This window comes from Amblyomma mixtum, chromosome 2 (assembly GCF_055824585.1).
Source record: "Amblyomma mixtum isolate Tamu chromosome 2, ASM5582458v1, whole genome shotgun sequence".
Lineage (NCBI taxonomy): Eukaryota > Metazoa > Arthropoda > Arachnida > Ixodida > Ixodidae > Amblyomma > Amblyomma mixtum.
The window spans coordinates 174,599,291-174,619,096 of NC_143013.1; the positions used below are offsets into that span (position 1 = coordinate 174,599,291).

At 44.3% G+C, this 19,806-nt stretch overlaps 1 protein-coding gene across 1 annotated transcript; it reads right to left on the reverse strand.

Moving 5' to 3' along the window:
* Nucleotides 1–682: 682 nt before the first annotated feature.
* LOC149361702 (uncharacterized) lies at nucleotides 683–19,280 on the reverse strand. Its single transcript, XM_089569570.1, has 5 exons — nucleotides 19,167–19,280; nucleotides 11,053–11,210; nucleotides 8,802–8,875; nucleotides 4,550–4,633; nucleotides 683–810 (listed from the first exon to the last, which is right to left on the reverse strand). The coding sequence occupies exons 1-5, from the start codon at nucleotides 19,278–19,280 to the stop codon at nucleotides 683–685; spliced, it is 558 nt and encodes a 185-aa protein (XP_089425696.1).
* Nucleotides 19,281–19,806: the final 526 nt, after the last annotated feature.

Consider the following 19,806-nt stretch of genomic DNA (forward strand, 5'->3'; position numbering starts at 1 on the left):
CAGCTGCTTAAGCCGAGCAATGGAGGCTTATGAAAGGAGAGGTAGGAAGCGTCTTGCGGAAAGCGATCGCTTTGCGAGTGATAAGCCACAGCAGAAGACTGCTCGCCCCTGCCGACAACGCCTTAATTATGTGGCCGCTCCCGAAAGCGACAAGGCCGCCACGGTTCGCGGCTGCCTACCTAAGCCCGCACTATTGCAGGCGATCGCTTCGGCGCAACAAGAAGAGTGTGGTGTGGTGCGGTGTGTTGAACAGTAGCCCCATTTCAAGGTTTTGACTAGTACCATCTTCAAACAATGTGATATGTACTTAAACATTTCATGCTTACTCTACTCTCGGTTACGGGAGAGGCAGAGTTTTTTTGTCCTCCTACATGAGCGGCAAGTTATACGTGCGTATTTTTCTCCTCCAGGTCAACGTGCTTAAGCACATGTCACAATGGAGGCGTGGAGACCATCACAACGTACACCCAACTTGCAAGATGGCTTATAAAAGAAGCATTTTCATCTGCAACGCTACGTTTACCAGTGCGTAAAGTTTTTTTTATTGATACGGGTGTGCTTGGTGTGCGGTTGCGTATCATCGAAATTATTGTTTCTGGACAGAGGCTCATGAGGGGTTTCCCAACCGGAATGCACCAGCCCTGTTTTCTTGCACAAACTCTGGCCTTGCCATGCTTAGCTGCTACAAGCAGCTTTCGTCGAAGATCTTGTAGGTGGGGTTGAAACCGCAGAGTAACTCAAACACATAATCGCAGCATGAGTGGGACTGGTGACGTTCGTGATCTGTGACCCACATGCTGCAACCGGCTCCTGCAAAAGACAAAAAAACATCAATTTTTCCTCCATTCTTTAAATATATAGAGATAAAAGCTAAATCAAATTTATAACCTGCTCGTGGGAGACAAAAAAACTTGGTTCAGTCGCTGCTATGTACTCAATTAGGCTTCCAGCTTAAATTACATTGCGACTCGCCACACTACTTGAAACTTGGGAATAAAACCCACCTCGACTCAAATGATTTCACGACACAAAAAGAGACGAGGAGACAACGGACAGGCGTCTGTCCGTTGTCTCCTAGTCTGTTTTTGTGTCATGAAATCATTTGCGCCTAGGTGGGGTTTTTCCCAAGTTTCAAGATGAAAAACCAACTAGCCCGTCAACATGCTTTACTCGCCACACCACTATCTGCACAGCGTGTGATCGTGTTTTCTTACAAGTAAGTTGAATAACGGAACTCTTTTTAGCTATTTGAAAAGAATAACGCAGTATTTCTTGCGGCGTTACTTTTTTTGTTCGTGCTTCAAAAATTCTACACGATACTAACATACACAAAAAAAAACTATTAGGCTTTTAGTCTTTCCCAACGACGCCCAAGTGACGGCAGTAACTCTACCTCAATGACATTTGGTTTTGTGCAGCTACGATACGTTCTGAAAGGCATTCTAAATAGATACACCTTTTAAAGTTTTAGTGCACGCGTGTTCCCACTGTTCATTGGCCACCATTACGAACGCAACGCAGGTACACGGGGTGGCCGGCACTTTAAAGAACGCACTTTCTGCGTTCCTGGTACTTAGATGGCCAAAGCGTATTTTGGCTTGAAGCGACGCTTTCATGGCCGAAGGCTGAGGGGTTGCACAGCAGCTATCACTGACACTCATCTCCACGAGGCCTCCGCGTGGAGACAGTGGCCGCTGCCACTTATTCGAGATGAGGCAAGGCACTATGTCTGTAATCTTCAATCTTCGCAACAAATTTTTTACCAGACAGCCTGCGAAATTTGATCGCTAAAATGGACGGATACAGCGTAGTTAGGCAAGTAATATTTTAAGTCTTTTACAGTTCTAATCCTGAGTGGTCGTTATGGTAATGTAGAGATTCCGGCTTTAAGCATGTTAGATATATATGCGCCCATTGTGCCTGTGTGGGACTGCTTAAGCGCTAAGTTCGTAACACCGATTTCACCGAAGCCTCGGGTACACCAGAATTCTCTTGCGGAGCAGTATTTTGGCGGATCGACAGGATTCGTACACACATAAGAAGTCGAAGTGGCTTCATATCTACACGACTACAGTATTGCTACTTAAGTTAAATAAATCATCCCCAGCTATCCTGGACAAACACATGTTTGAACTGAAAACCGTTTATGAACGCAATTTTTTTATATATTATAAGATTCCACTTTAACAATCAATATATCCGGGAGATCACCCGACAACAGTCTTGTATTTTTTTCTATTCACGCATTTGCTATTGTGAAAAGCATTCCCCAATGGTTTTGTAAGGTAGTCTTAATTATTCGACACGATCGTTAGAAACACAGTAAAATAATGATTTCGCTACATCTCGGAACAACAGATCATTACTTTCAATAATTTTCACGACCATGCCTTAACACATCTAAAATTCAAAATTTTTGCCCAAAAATGCTGGACTTGTTCTGTCTGGTTACTGTTTTGGGGTAAAAACAGCGCGGTACGACGCTTAACGAAACGGAGAAGAAAAAACGAGTGCTGACTTTCAACTGACAATCTTGTTCACACAAGTGTCGTTTCCAACTTTGCCAGCCAAAAACAAAGCCAAAAAGAACCAAAATGTAGACAAAACCAGAAAACAACAATATAAAATTTCAAGTGCAGGTTTGCGTTTAATAAACTTTTCAGTTTAATTTCAGCCCTGGTGGTGTCTTTTCAGTTTCATTCCTATCTCTTTCTGCACGGATGGTAACCATGCCTCGTAACGAATTCGCCCAGCTGTCAGTTCTTTTGAGTGCTTCGTACTCTGTGAAACTGATATATTTCTGGCCCCAGAGACCAGATTATCAATGTATATCTATTTGCTCTTCTGACACATTTCTTGCACCAGAGAACAGATTTACCCATGTATATCTGTTTCCTGTTTCTGTAGAGAGTGAGAGAGAGAGACTCTTTAATGAAGAGCAGAGAATTTAGCCGGCGTTTAAAAATCGCTGGCATGCTACTCTGCGTAGGGAGGGGAATTTGGGAGATAAAGACAGAAGGAGAGCAGAGTGGAAGAGGTAAAAAAAACGAAGATAAAATGCGGCCATGAAATGGGTACTAAGGATGCAATGGCGAGTATTGATGTAATCTATGGAGTGATGGAGTGCATAGTCCGTAAAATGGGCTGACGAAGTTCACTGCATGAAGAATGCATGAAGGTGACGTGCAAGTGAATTTAAAGCTTATCGAGATGTCCAATGTCTTCTAAATATGTGAATAGAAAAGTCATTGCAAGTCTCTAAGGGACCTACAACTTTGTCTATTGTAAGGGGCACTGAGCAGAGCTTCTGCATGCAATGTTCATAGTACGCACGCTCGTTAGCATATGCAGTGTACTCAAGCAAGATATGCTCCACAGTTTCTATCGCGGCACAGTTGTCACAGTGCGGACTGTCCATTTGTCTAAAACGGCATCGCAAGCCGTTTGTATATGCAGCATTAAGACGAAGTCGATGATGAAGTGTTTCCAGATGTCGAGGAATTCTGGGTGAGAGTCTTCATCTAAGATGTGGGTCGATTGAGTGAAGAAATGGGTACTGATATGTCGGCAAACTCCAAAGCGGATACATTTCTTCGGAAGCAAAACTTTTGGCCACCTGGGACGCATCAGATTTCGTAAAAAAAGTTCTAATGTATCTCCGATGTTGGTGGCCCCTACGGGCCGCTTGATCTGCTTTTTCATTAGCCTGAATGCCACAGTGAGCAGGTACCCACTGAAATGTTATGCAGTGGCCTGCGGCAATAGCTAAATGATGTAGATATCCAGCCAGTTTCCTGTTTCTGTACAGAGCTCTTTAAACCGCATGCACGATATCACGGATGAGACACGGAAGCATTGCGCTTTGCTGGGTGGCCATCCGGGTGCAATGTGTACAGAGTGAGAGACATAATACGTATTTCCTGTCTTCATTCACTAATCTGACATTCCCACTACATGCAGTGTTATGTCAGGAACCCTGCCCCACTTCCCTTCGGAAAGGCTCAGCGCATTAGTGCTATCTTCAAACGTCATGTTTTGACGTCTCAGTGTAGCGCGGATGCATTGCGTATTTGCAAGCAGTGTTTGCAAGGATCTCCACTGGTTCAGAACTACCCTTCAGTTTCCATACACCGACTGATTCTTTGGAATAATTAATAAAAGCACCGGAAAGTCACCTTGTATCTTAGCGTGGTAAATCGGTTATATTGAAGATTCGCGAGAACTGCAGAGAAACAAGAGATCTAGGTTTTTTGATGTGTGTTCTCTGCTATGAAATCCCCCAATTTCAGTCAATGCCAAACACTAGGAAACCTTAAAATCGCGCAACCTGTTGCCTTTAATAGCCCCCGTTCAGTTTCCAACACAGAACTTTCATTACTTCATTTTCGGCTACCAAACGCAGACCTTGACTCTCTATCAGTTCTGCGCGCTGTGATCAACTGACTGGCTTCACGGAAAAGCACCCGGCGATGCGGAGCGTGTATGCACTAGGCGTTTAGAGTACTGCTTACTCGATTTCCATGAGAAGCGCCGTTCACTTTGTACGTACCATTGTTGATGTAGCCGTGGCGGATCACTTTGCAAGAGTGGCAGTCCCGGTATGCTATTGTCAGGTTGATGTGCTTGTCTGGAGCTAAAAAAAGAAAAATGTCATGTTCTGAGATCCAAATCTCAAAAGAGTACTGAGCTCGCGCAATTGCCTCGTTTCGAGCCAAGAAAATTCCATTCCCCATTTCCATCCCGCAGCTGGTCTCTCAGCTTTTGCAACTCAAATTCTGGCTCAAAAGCATGCCAATGTCTATCCTAAGAAGCACCAGATGCCCAGAGATGATTTTAAATAACTTATAGTCAGTTAAGAAAAACATAATATTTTGCACAGCAGGATTGAACTCCTTGCTTTACCGGAGAAAAAAAAGCAACGCTCAACCATTATGGAAATCAATAATTTTCAAAGCAATTATGGTTGCACCATTCGCTTATAAGAATGAAGCTTTGTGCTTATGAGCAAACAGTTCAGTCGTGACTAGCATTAAATCAGAGATTGATCGTCGGATTAGTATCAGGGGCTCATGCAAGCCAAAAAATGAGGCAGTGCAGGAGGAAATCCGTTGGACGTCTTTTGAAGGGCGCGAAGCACACACGAAACTCTTGAATGAAGAATACCTGATGAAATCGCACTTAAATAGAGGCCTACCCAGGTATCTAAATGATCCTTTAAAAAGAGATGTAACTCACAGCAAAGGGAAAAACTAGAAACCAAACCACTAGGTATGTTGCAAGCAAGAACAGGAAAATAGACCTTAGAGCCTCGGCTAAACAATGCGGGGAGGGACAACTGCCCTGTTTAAATGGCAAAGAGCTTGCTCAGCGTCTGTGCAGAAAGTGGAGAAGCGAAATCAGGAAGGATCCGTTCTTTGATAATTCAAGACGGAGTACAAGGCTATTTGTAGCAGCATGAGGGTGTCTCAGAATGGGGAGCTAAAAAACGAAATTGAGCCACGATAATGACACATGTGCAATGTGTTCAAAATTTTGAACAAACAATCGCATTTGTTTTGCCACTCTGTTTATTTTAAAGAAGCAATTGAGCATATTGTGTTAGAATGTGGCATTACGCACCCCTACTCCGGGGGGCAGATTTCAATAAGGTTATATGAATGGATCTGCTGTAAGCATAAGAAGCGTTTGCGGGATTGGTAGCATAATAGTGGGGGACTAGCCTAAATAATTGAGGGCAGGATTAATAGCTCACACAACGTAAATGTCAATTGAACTTTTATTCTGAAGGGGTAATTTCTACATGTTATCTATAGGATTTTAGGATCACAAGAGAAATGTATAAAAATTCTCCGCATGGGTACACCCGGCTCCTCCCCGTTTCAAACGTCTATTTAGACCTATGCATCCATCCATCCATCCTGTGGCGTTTGTGCTCGAGAGAAGGAATGATGCCGTCAAGGACACAGTTCTTCTATGCGCTGCCGTTGAACCACACGCGTACAATCAGTGGAGAAATATACTATAACCAAAAATATACAGCATTAGACATGTTGCGTTTTTCGGTTTGATATGATATCAAGACTCATCGCTGCCATTGGCAGTGTTGCCTTTGGCGTTATGATTAATTACACCCCCCGATGTGCCCGCCGCTGCTATCGCGATTCGTTAAGCGAGCGCTTTCAGGACCTATACCCAGGTGGGTCGCACAGGAAGAAGTGTCGCCTGGTTACTTTTGACTTGCGACGGCTTCGTGCTTTGAACTTTACTAGTTTCTCGGGGAGCATTTATCAGGCTAGCTGAGCCAATATACATCCCATCACGTAAACTTATCTCTCCAAGTTGCAAGATGCAATTCGTAACATTTGCGATACCAACCACATTTTCATGAATTGTGCTTGGATACCATAAGTGGGCAGTCGACGTTTTTCGTGCTGTTGACGCGCACCGGCTGCACACGGCAGAGGTTCGCTTTCGCCATTGGAAATGTAGAGGACATCAGTTTACATCTACGTATGCCTGGCCATTTCGCAGCCCATCTTTATATACAAAAGGAAAAAAATTGCCCACGATTACGTTACTTCCTAATGCCAAATTTGACCGCAGCTCATCAGCTGTTTCAGCTTTGCGATAGACTGAGGCAAAAATATCGAGCATGACATGTCTGTACAATTACAGACAACTTGTTATTTTTGACACATATTCCTTCTTCAAGAAATACTACACTAACAGTTCTTATTGTCAAAAAGGAAGCTTTGTGGTCGAATAAATAGATGGATGTAGGCTCGACTTGCTGCACCAATTCCTGGTTCTTAAAGACGAGGTCTATGCAAGTATTTCACGATGTTGCCACAGCCGTGGGAGGCATTACGAGCGAGACGAACGGTATGTTCTCCCGCATAAGTGGTAAGATATTCCTGCTTGTCTTTATATGTACACTAGCCGTCAAAAGTAAATGGAAGGCGAGGTCGTGAAAAAAATTTATTTTCTTTAAATCTAAAGCATACTGGACCAAGTTTGTTGGTGCACAGTTCAGTTCGCACATTCACAATTAGGCTGCACATACGTGTTGAAGGATGCACGAATTGGGGGAGGGGGGGGGAGGGCAACGATTAAATTGTGTAGCGAAAGCTACATTGGCCACGAACTTGCGATTTCGCTGTGGCGGTGCTCCGCGGAGGCAGAGAGACCGACCTTGAGCCGCCGGCTAGCAACCGCCGCGGCTGGCGGACGCCGGCGTGCTCACCGTGGCATCTGGCATGACGTCACACCGCGCGCCTCGCCGCGGAGCCACCGCCGCCGTTTGGTATGACGTCACACCGCTGGCGTCGTCAATGCGCTCGCCTCCACTTGATTCGCCAATTTGTCCCATGTCTGATAACATGTCGAAGAATTGAAAAGGAGAGCTCGCGTGCGCCGCAACCACAGTTGAGGCGGCAGTATGGACGGCGACAGCATTCGCTACGAATATCCCGGCACAGCCGCGCTAAGCCACTGCCAATTTTTTCCTTAACATTGCCTTTCATTTACTTCTGACGGCACCTGTACATTAAAGTCTCCACCCACCCTGCCACCCTGGCAGGTGGCGGTTAATGGTTGATCGCGAGTTCGCTCACCGTTGTCAGCGCTAACGCATGCAGCCCACATCTCTCTCTAATGACCTCACGGGCCTAAAGCGCGATTGAGGCGTCCACTGACCCAGGGAGCCAGTTATGGGCACTTCCTTTCCTAAAATGATCGGAGAGTAAAATGTTGTCAACGACAACAGCAATGAACAGAATGAACGCCGACTGCCTATGGCTTCAGCACCGCGTTTCTGGTCCAACGTTGTCAATGCCTGCAGCCCCCATCTCTCTCTCATCCCCCCCACGTACCAGTGAGCGCGATTCAGGCGTCCACTGACCCAGGGAGCTAGTTATCCGCACTTCCTTTCCTTACAATGGCTCAACGTTGTCAATGCCAACGCATGCAGCACACATCACTACCGCCACGTAGCTCAAAGCACGATTGAGGTGTTGTCAACTGTTCCAAGAGGGCAGTTATGTGCCTTTCCTTGGCTTTCCAAGTTCGCATTCAATTGGTTTCGCAGCTTAAACCGCGACTAAGGTGCCCACTGCTGGTTAGAATGGACAACGGCGACGCCGCGAAAAGCAGAAACTGGTGCCAAAGTGCTGCGCTCTAAAAAGCACCTCCCATTCATCTCCGTTGAACCTTATCATCCGCGACCTAAACGCGCAAATTTGGACATTGCCTGCTCGCTCGGCGGCCGTTCTGCGCCACGTATCGCGTCTCTTGGTGTGCACTCATTTACCCTTGAGCTGCGTAGGTTACCTGCTGTCCACAGTGTATGGTACGTCTACGCTCTTTTGCTCTCCTTAACCAGGGTATCATTTATTCGCGCTTCTCGCCCAGCTTGCCCTGCTCAATGTTTGTAGCTAAACGTCACATCTTTCATTTTTCTTTCAATTTCTCCGTGCGGAGTGATTAAATAAAGTCAAGCATTTCCGTATTACCACAGAAGGTACGCCAGGTTTTCCCCAGGAATCTTCTGTTCCATACCGCTAGCGCTCACATGTCGGAGCAGTAAAGATAGCTAGCTTTTCTTTGTACTTTTTTCTTACACACGGTGCAGCACGCAACTTCATCAAATGGCGTTCACTTTTAAGACCTTACATTAAGAGACAAAAAAATATGCGAATATTTCCATTTTTGTGAGCTTTACATCGTTTTCATTGGTCATCACGGATGTTCTATATTTTGTTTTTGCGTTACAGTACTTTGTCTGGTACTGCGAGTGTCCTTACCACTCAAAGGCGTGAAGCTGAGTATGTTTTTTGCAGTGTAGCCAGGGGATGACATCAGCTTCAAAGTAGTGTTCCTGAAATATCAAATATTGTTTACATTTCGAAGACGTATAAAAAGGCAATAAAAAGCACAAACGCATAAAGCACGGGAGACTGGGAGACCAGACCATGGGGCCTCAGCAGACTGAGGCAACCCGTTACATTTTTTGACGCAAACCAGCCCATGTTTATTCTCTTAGGCATTTCTCTTCCAAAGCCAGCATTTGCGGCAAAAATATGTCCTATATAGATATATGCCCTCATCATTTCGAATACATTGCCATCTATAGCTAAATGTTAGTTCCTTCCCAGGGTTTCGAAGACTACCTAAGCTTTCTTCATGTTTATTCTTTGTCCCACCGTTCTGGTTTCAGTGTGTGTAGTCCACAGTCATGAACTGGTATTCTTACTTGAGTAAGTTAGCAAAACAATATCATCACTAAATCGAAAATACCTTACGCGCTCTTCATGCACCTTACTTTTGTTCATTCCTAATCGTGCCGGGTAGATACCTGTTGCAAACACACGCTGAATACAACTGGGAAGAATATGCCTCCATTTATATTACCTTTCGTCATTGTTTTTTCATAACATTTTCTGTACATTGCTATGTTGAGAGGTTCCTGTGTACCCCGCATAGATATTTTCTAGGACATTTACATTCCCTCTTGCACACCCGATTACGCAATTCGATCATGAGTATCGGTGCCAAAGTTAACCACATTTTAAGAATGATCCAGTGGCCTAGGCGATTAAACCAACTTGCCCTGGTGTTGAGAGCCGCATGAAGTAGTCAGCAGTAATTTAATTGTCCTGAAGACAATTATTTAGTAGATTCATTGTTTCTCTTTTGAGGTATTGGTGCCAGTAATTTCAGTGAGCAATTTTAAGATCACATTGAATAGTAGCCGGCTGAAATTCTTCCACCAAAGCTTCATTTTGGTGGCTTTTTTAACAGACCTTAAAGAAAGCACACAACATACAACCATGTGACAGTGATGCTGCTTCAGCACCTAAAGAGGCGTCTCGGAGAAGGCAATTAGTTTTTCTGAAAGATGTCCTCCACTGGGGCTTTATCTGGGCACTGGGCGAGAGATATGGGCCAGCATCGGTCACGTGGTGGCTTTTGTATACCAGCCCTTTCTGTCAATGCGGCACAGACACAAAACTTCAAATCCAAAGATTAGTACCATTTGTTTCGTGGGTTAAGGAGATGGCTTGTAGCGCCACATTTCAGTAGCAGGCGTTGAGTGGAAAATAGCTTAATGTGATTTTTCAGTGTTGTCCGAACAGTCGCTCGGCACTTCCATCCGCATCGAATGACGTCAAGGTGCACGTGCCCTATTTGTTGCAAGTTCACTGAACTCAGTGGTTGTTCGCAGGAACGACCAGTGCTTGTCGTCGAAGCTCACGTACTTAGGATTGTCTTAGCCCAAGTTAGCCAGTATACCGTGATGTCAAGGTGCATTTCAGCTCTGGCGCAGACCGAAACCAAAGCTGCGTGTGCAAAATCTTTTTTAATTAATTACCAGTGATCTGCACTGCTGTTTGCAGCTATTTTCTGAATTACTAGGCGCAAAGGACTGTTCCAGGGCAAAAACTTGGACACCCAAAGCCTTTGTGTCTATACAATACAAAGGTCTGAAGCTTTCCCAAATGGTTCCTTCCTGCTAATATTTAAGCCCACTGTTTTTCATGATGATCTAGAAGTTATCCGTTGGCACTTAATTCCTGAAGGCAGTTATCAAGAAGGTTAGCTAACTGGCCTTAAAGAGTAATTTAACTTTGAATAAAGAAATACAGTGCATAGTAAACCACTCGACACTCAGAAGCGCTCAGTTCACTTGAGCATGTTAGCTAACTCCTCCTTTATTAAATTCTTGATTCCATTCAAATGGGCTCCCGGTATATGAAATGACTATTTTCTGCATATTTGTGATAATCGGTTTGATGGTTTCAACTAGGTCCATTGCCTAGAATCCTTTCCGGAGGCAAGCCTGAATGCTTGATTTACTATGATCTAAGATTTTTCTATGCTTATCACCTATTTGCTCTCTAAATATCTCGTAAGCAAGGAATAGCAGATTAGCCAGACTAAACTTCTATATATCGGTTCCATCCCGTTTATTCTGGATCAGGATCTCGCTTGCATTCTTGCATGCTTCTAGGGAAGAGGAAAGAATGAGTTTTGTAGAATCTGCAAATAACTCACAGCTTCTTGCCTGGAGGGAACTCGAAATACACATATGTCGAGTCGCCGACAAAGGTACCGGTCTGAGTACCGGTGACGCATTTGTTCTTTCCACCCAAGTATGGATCTTCTTCAAAGTCTCTGTACATCAAATGCCAGGTTTCTTCCAAGGGAAAGCACTGAAAATGAGAAAAAAAAACAGCGCTTAGTAGCCAGGAATTCCATAGCGTGAAATCAAAGATAAGAGTTCGGGATCGCAGAGAATGTGACAGAATTATTTGGCACTCAATCATCATACCCATTCCGATAAAATATCGTGGCCTAGTGGGAGAATAACGATAGCAGGCACTGAAGTTTCCCTCGCTCTCTAAGTTCATTATGCTGCTGAAAGAATGCCACAGTTGAAGGAAGGATTTCTCCTGGGAAAGTCGATGCACCAAAAGGTTTAGCTAATTTCTTTACACCGTAAAGCGTGTAGAGGCGTTCAACGCGGGCGCAATGAAACTTTTGTCATACGGCCGCCAGATAAAGTACTATGAAATTTCAAACTTCAACTAACTGAATGCGCACGTGAATGTTTTATCGAAATGGAGCCACATTTGTTTTCGTAAATAGCCTAACACAGGGGCAAAATCCACACCTGCATGGGGTTGCACTGGCTGTTTCAATACCGTCCTTGCGCTCGATATGAGACGAATACAACCATACATATATAAAGATACATCAAAAGGAATGCAAACACTCAGGCCGACGCCTCGCATCACATTTCGCTTTAGACCATACCTTTTCTCAATAAAACACATCGAAAGGGTCTGTCGATCATTTAGAATGCAACTAAAAGGCGTTGTAGTTCTGTTTTACCCAACGTTACGAACATGCAGTGCTTAGCAAACAATATTTGCCAATATTTTTATATTTTATGAAATTTGGTAGTTAGATGCTTTCAAACAGAAGCAAATCAAATGAAATGTATTATAAACATGTCATTATTAACATCTGATCAACAATACCATTTGGTCAAAATTTGTTACCTACTAAGGTCCCATAGTTTATGGCTGCGCAGGGATCTCCTGATAGTGCGAATGTGAAAAAAATGCACTGAAAAAGTACTAAAGCAGCAGTTAGGATACATTGGTAGATAAATAGTGCTGCGAACGAGATTCATAAGAAAAACATGCAGTTGCACATACAAGGTGAGGCTGATGTCTCAAAAAAGTTATAAAATATTGCATGTTGATAATATAGATGTACAAATAAACACACAAAGTTAAGAATAAGGCTTGCAACCGAGTAACCGGAGAACAGCAAGCAAACACTGCATTATGGAAAAACAGAGAAAAACTGTACAAAGCCCGAAAGTATAACTTTACAATTGAAGCCATTAGACGTTTTTCAAGCTTCAAATATTGAACTTGTTGGCCGTTTTTTGAATATGTGCAAAGATGAACATTTTAAATGATAGCTTATGAACTGCTACAGCGATAGAGCCAAGAAAACGGCGGCATGCTTACTGTAATTTGTGCGAGCAGCTGGCAGTCAAACATCTGCTAGTTTCGTTTTCGTTCTTGGGTGTTTAACGCTGCAAAGCGACACTGGCTGCGAGAGATGCCGTAGCGAAGGGCTCCGGAAATTCCGACCACCTGGGCTCTTTGACATGCACTGACATCGCACAGTACACAGGTCTTTAGAAATTTCCCTGCATCGAAATTCGACCGCAGCGGCCGGGATCGAACCCACGTGTTTCTGGTCAACAGCTAAGCGCCGTAACCACTAAGCCACCGCGGCGGCTGGTAGTAGAAAATTTTGTGTGGCGATCCTTGTAAAGCTCAGATTAAAAAGATTAGGTTCTTTACCAAAGTATAATGAGAATCATGAAGTGATTGCGTTGATCATGAAGAAGAGAAGAGGCACAACAACGATATCAGCTGAAGGTTATAATGCGCATGGGATGACTTTGGATGTGTTGCAACTGTTTTAAATGCGTTTGGTGGGATAGTTTTTAAGCGATGTTGATGCACTCAGGGCATAAAATGGCATGTAATGATAGATGAGGATGCCTAAAGAAATGATAAATGGTTCGCTGATCAAATGAAATCAAGGAGTGAACGACGATGAGCTCCCTGTGTCGAAGCGGTGTATGAAGCACCTGGTAGGATTTTCTCCATGACGTAATGAGGTAGGAGAAGTGACTCTGAATGAATGCGCAATAAAGCGATATCAGTATCAATTGTGAGAAAAAGTACGCCTAGGAACCGGAGTTCATGTTCCGTAAAAACGTTTTGATTTCATATGCGAGATATGTCCTGTAAACTTTAAATTTCTGCCAAGAATGACACCAAGAAATCCACACTTGTTAGTCGCAGGAATGGTCCTCAGATGTACGGTAGTGAGTGGTATATATACATGAAGGGGTCTTAGGACGTGAGCAAAATATCACAAACTTAGTTTTAGCGTCACTGGTTTCGAAACAATTCCCAAGACACCAGCAGAGAATACTGTTCAAATCGGCGCTCAGCTTTTCTTATACAGAGTGTAATGATTTTCCCGTGCATAATATAATAGTATGATCGACATACAGAAATAGAAGAGTTATTTAGACTGTTAGGTAGGTCGAGAAAATAAATTGAAATTAAGGAGGGGGGTGGGGAGGAAATTATCGAATCCTGCGGGATTCCTTTACTAATACATTTAAAATTGGAAGATATGCCTGAGATGCATGTCCATTACGAAATTGTCTGTTAGCGACAAAGCGTCGCCTATGATTTCTAAAGCTTCAAGCTTGGCAAATAAGTTTTTTTGGTTAGTCGAGTCAAATGCTTCAGTTAGGAAAATGGTACGCCTTCAGCCAATCAACCTTGATCAAAGACGGTTTTAATTTTGCCAGTAGAGGCTAGTTCACTAAAAGAAAGCACAATATGCAGTTGTCACTTGAAGAAAAAAGGCGGTAACAGCAAAAAATGCGCTCACGGGCAAGATAGCCCTTGCACTGGCACTTGTCGAAACAGTGGAACATTGCACATGTCTGCCCTGCCTTCTAGCCCATTGTACACGTCAATACTCGATGAGTTTAAAGCTCGCTACTGAGAACATAAATGGAGAAGAAAACGAACCTAAATACGAGTAGCGCATTCTGTTTTGTGCAGATGCGATGCCTCATTTGTGTTTGGTTCGAGAAGCGCGTAGCAAGCGAGAAGGAACAACCAACTAGGCCCTTTCTTAAGTCTGCTGGTATTTCATGACTTCGTGCGTTCGTGTAGAACGCTAGTTTGCCGGACACAAAGTTCCCACTTCCTTACCGCGACAATCTTGGTTTTTAACTCAGCTGTTCTCCCAGTCCATACGGCTCTAGACCGCAACCCTCGTCGGGCTAACGTCCACACCCCCTCGAATACCTCCTGCACGACAGTGGCAGCATAAATGGCTGCATGACGTGGCACTGCTTCAGTTCCTTCTGTTACTTGAAACCGTGCGAATAGTTGGGTCTTCCAGGCTGCTTTCGGGGCTTTCCGCGCTGCAGACCCCAACCACGTGCCCCTTTCTAGCTAAGCGCCACGCTTAGCGGAACACACTGCTTCGATGCTTAATGGACCGCAATTTTGAAACTGCCTTGGTGGCATAGCGCAGCGCCTTTCTCTTTCTTCGTGAGACCCAGGTAGCGCTGGCTATTTACATTGCGCTTCCAGCTCCACTTCCTGCCTTGTAACTGGATAATTAGGTTCGAGGCTTAATTGTTTTTTTTTTAGTATGGATTCCTTTGCCACTATTAATAGCCTTTTTCGAGGTACTCGTACTGCTGACTCTCGGCTGCCAACCGCACGAGATGTCACGGACAATGCTTCAACCTCTCGGACGCTAGAAACAGCTCCGTAATACCGGCTGCTTTTGTTTTAATGATGGAAGATTTTTATTTCTGAAAACTATCAAACACAAACACTTTGAAAACAAATATGAAAAGTTTCATGCCGGCAGGCGACCGACACGACCAATCGGCTCCGCCTTCTTTCTCCCTTGCTTTTGCTACCTCTCCCAACATGCCCCCCAAGTTTTGCTTCGTTCTCTGCGGACGCACATGGGACGATGCAGCATCGGGAAAGAAAACATTAACCGCTGTCGCTTTAAAAATGTTGTTAGTCCCTCCGCTCGTTCCTTTACTACCGAAGGCTGAATATTTACCCTTTGAAATTAACTAGAACAGGTCTCTTCCCACAGTTGGCACTTTCTTTGAAGGAGCGTCGTCTCCAGAGAGTAATTATTTAGGGTTGCTCCCGAAAGACGAAAGACGCTGACCACAACGGCCGCAGTGACTTATGTCCCAGCCGGCGCGGATTAGTGCGGCAAAAAAGCGTAACAGCCGTCAAGGATGACGGTGACGGCAACGATGATGCTTGCTTCTACTCTCCCCTGCATATCAGTACAGTAGCCTACATCTCCTGTACTTAAAGCAGCAACTGCCAGCCCACTTAAAGTTTTGCCATCGGTTACAAGCGGGCTAATTAAGGAGTTAGTTGGTGGCGGTACTTCTGCTTTTAATGTTAGTTACAACCGATTACGCGCTTAATTGCGTCGTTACCTGAGGCGTTGGAACCCGTGCACCAGTGGGCTGCTTCATTTTCTTTGGAATCGCTTGGAATTCCTTCGGAGCAGCACAAAAGCTTGTTGTGTAATAAATCTACTAGACACCATCTGCACGGATGCTAAGCTTCAGGCATGGTAAGAGCTTACTTTGGCGCCAACTTCGCCACGATTTTAGAACTTAGTTTGACTGCGATTGCAAAGGATGGAAGCCTAAAGCAAGTAGGTGATCAATGAACTCCATTTCGCAGTTGCGCCCACGCATCACTGACCTTTCAAGCCTGCAAGGAAAGAAGGAAGCCGACATGGCTGTTGATATGCCGCAAATTCATAAGCTGAAATAGGCAACGGAGAACTGGGCTGGGCCTAAAACGCCCCGGGACGCAGTTATTGTCCATAGGGATTCTTTCGCGGCTGTGTGTCACTCCGAGGGCTTCTATATCGGTTCGACAGAACCTGACAGTTGAACTCGGATATATATGGGATGAGAGGCCAATAGGATGGGGAAAAAATAGCGGTGGTTTAACCTGGCTGAACCTAGTCAGACGAGCGAAAGCTCCGCTAAGCATTGTTATCCAACGCCTCTCCACATTTTAAAGATCATCAGATTATGCTTGACGGCGACGATACATCGTCGAAGCACTAGTTCCGGCACCTTGCTCATCCATGGCTTTGTGTGAAGGTAAGCACACGCCATACGCTTTTATAGCGAACGGCGCCTCACGCAATTAGCGCCAGTTGCGAGAGTGCCGTCTGCTCCGCACACGCCACTGTGGCGAGGTGCAGCGGGTCACGTGATTCGAGAGTTGCGAGGTGAGAGAGCACTGTCGGTTCAAAGCACGCAGCTGTGGCTGGGCGTGGTGAGCCATGTGGCATGGCATCAGAGCCAAGCCTGCGCTCCTCCACGTTTGAAGTTCAAATTTCATAGCCATATGACCTTCAGCTTTCTACTGCGGGAATAGAGCTTTCGCTCTGAAGCGGGTTGTGCATATGCGGAATCATGTAAAAAAGGAATCATGTTCCTGAAGAAGTTTATAGGCTTGACACTAAAAGAGCAACCTTGTTGCTTGCTGAAGACAAACATATGAATGTACATTGCTAGCGGTGGACATGTGTGAGAGCACTGTTATCTGCGCCTGGTATTGAAAACTTGGCAGTTTTTTTTTCGTGGGCTTCATTTCCAGCTAAGACAGGTAACCACGTAATAGGTCATCATCATCATCATAATCAGCCGGTCTACGCTGACTGCAGGGCAAAGATGTCTCTCCAATTATCGATGTCCTTTGCCAGCTACAGGCACTGTATCCCCGCAAACTTCATAACATCATCCGCCCACCTAACTATCTGCCGCGTCCTGCTACGCTTGCCCTCCCTTGGAATCCACTCCATTACTCTTAAGGACCAGCGGTTATATTACCATCACATTACATACCTCGCCGAAACCCATTTTTTCTTGTCATAAAACCGCGTTTATTCCGTCACCAATTAAGCCCGCTTCCGCTGTGCTGTGCTGAACCCTTTTCTTTATCCTTCACATTTCTGCCAAAATGGTGAGTACAGGTAAATATACAGCTGTTGTATACTTTTCTCTTGAGACATAATGGTGAACTGCCATCCATGATCTGAGAGACACCTGCCATATGGGTTATACTCTATTCTTATGCTTCGAATTATTTCCCTGTCATGATCCGTTTCTGCCGTCACAACGTGCCCTTGGTAGACGTATTCCCTTGCAACTTCGAGTGCCTCGCTACCAATCGCGAGCTCCTGTTCCCGTGCTAGACTCTTGAACATTATTTTCATTTTCTGCATGTTAATTTTTAGACTAACCCATTGATCATGCTTTGCAGTTCATGTCGTGAGTGACTTAGCAAGGCAATGTCATCAGCGAATCGCAGATTACCTTGGTATTCTTCATTAACTCTTATACCAAACTTCTCCCAGTTCATGCGTCGGAATACCTCTTGTAAACACGCAATGAATGCCACTGGCGAGGTCGTGCCTGCCTGCCTAGCACCCTTTTTTATCAGAATATTTTCTGCTGAATTTATGGAACTATGGTACCCGTGGAGTCGGTATAGATATCTTCCATTATTTGCACAGAACGTTCTTCTACAGCCTGATTCTGAATTGACGGCATGATAGCTCAGGTTTCCCTAAGTAAATTCCTTTCTCGTAATAATGAAGGCTATATACAGGGGTTGGTTTTATTCTGCAAATTATTTCTGCCACCTGATTGATGGCGTGAATATGGTCTATTTCGAAGTATCTTTTACGGAAGCCTGCCTGATCATTTGGCTGATTGAAGTCTAAGGTTCTCCTGACTCTGTTAGCGATTATATTATTAAATACCTTGTTGGCAACAGACAGTAAGCTGATCGGTCTGTAATTTCTCATGTTCTTGACGTTTCATTTCTCATGAACTAAGGTAATGTTAGCGTTCTTCCAAGCATCTTGTATGCTCAAGTTCAGAAGGCATTGCGTATACAGCGTGGCTAGTTTTTTTAATAAAGTTGTCATCTTCGTGCATTTTATTGCACCTAGGAGTTTTAGCCATAGTTAGGCTAACTCTACAGCGTTAAACTTTTATTCGCGCTTGTAAACACTAATATTATAGGCGGAAACATGACTTCTTAGAGATTCGGAATACATTTTAAACAAACATTATGCGGAAACAGCGAGCTTTAATGTTGAAGGCTTTAAACGGCAGCGCAAACAAACAGTATTCACAATCTCTGTCAGATATCCCATTTCTGTATAAAGGTTTTATATTACATGTACTGCATGCTGTGCTATGACTTTTTTTTATATCGTTAAACACACACGCGATTCTGTGGAGTTCTGAGGAGAAGGACGCCGTTTAGTTAGAGACGGTACGATTTCAACAACCCAGATACTGTGAAGGACTGTCGGTAGTACGAAGTTGTATGAAGCCAGCGTTTATGGTGTCTATTTCTTATATTCATTCACATCTTCTAGAGATGAGAGTGACTCTGACTGCGTTACTGACTGGGTTACTTGCTTCGATGTGCTGAATGAGCCTCTCCAGTCAAACTTCTACACAGGAAGCACTTCTAATGCATCCTGGAATTTGCGTTTACCTGCTGGTGCGTCCAATCCAAGTTACTTTCTTTACAATATTTTTATGATCTATCTAGCCAGGTTTTTCGCAACGTTAAGGAAAAATAATTTGAGCTGGAAAAAAATGATCAGGAACGAATTAAACTCTACGCATGCTTAAGGTGAAAGTTCGTGACGTTTTTAACTCTATCTTGGTCGGCAGAAGTGCTTTGTGGGCTCGGAGGAGGTTTGTTTCGACGTGGCGTCAAATGCAAGTTCATTGCCGTTAGTGGCATCACTCTACACAAAGCTGCTCTTAAATTGGCACTTCCATAATTAACAGGCTGGCCTGAAAGGTTTCCTTTTAAGAGTTCCGCCACTTCCTTCTGATCAGCTTTTGCTTTGTACATGCATACTGCTACAACTCCTAGTTCAGAAACTGTTCCCAAGCAAGCTTCCCGCTCGCATGGGTGTGCGGTTGAAAGTAATATGAGCATATTCACCTCTTTCTCATCTTGAAATGGACCCAGGTCAGGATTAAGATCGAGTAGAGTCTGACTGGCTCCACACACAAGGGCACAAAGCAGAAAGCAGAGCAGTACTTTAGCCACGCCCATCATGCCAGCGTAGGAGCAGGAACAGAGCTGGCCCTACAGCCTGGGTGACAGTTCACTGCCTCTTATATACTCCGCAAGGAGTAGGCCAGAGACGGCCGGAACAACCAGGTTTTTGATGGGGAAAATATACGGCTTTGCTCGACTCGGTCACAGTCTCTACCAACTAAGCGAGCGTCAAAAACGACGCAAAGTTCACTAACCTAAGCACTGAAATAATTTTTGTAAGAAATTCTCTTCAAATTAAAACATAAAATAAAAATGTAGGCAGATAGCGCAGGTGTTTTAATTGAAGTCATGTCTGTGCGTTTACAACGCAACGACGACCCATAGCGGGTATGAAACTAGAAAGCAGTTGGGCTGTAGCTCGTTGCATGAACAAAAACAAATGCAATCACTGTGGTCGACAGAAATATCTTCCAGGGGATGTCATCTAAGCTTGAATGAAAACATTTAGCAATATGACAAGTAAAATCCATTCGCTTTAGTCTCCTACACAATTATCTGAACCCAACGTTCATCCCCCAAG

Excerpts from the sequence above, each read along its gene's own strand:
- LOC149361702 (XM_089569570.1), bottom strand. The coding sequence starts at position 19,280 with ATGGGCGTGGCTAAAGTACTGCTCTGCTTTCTGCTTTGTGCCCTTGTG. Across the intron at positions 4,634-8,801 it reads CAGCTTCACGCCTTTGAGTG|CTCCAGACAAGCACATCAAC; the intron begins GTAAGGACACTC and ends TTCTTTTTTTAG. Across the intron at positions 811-4,549 it reads CCACGGCTACATCAACAATG|GAGCCGGTTGCAGCATGTGG; the intron begins GTACGTACAAAG and ends TGTCTTTTGCAG.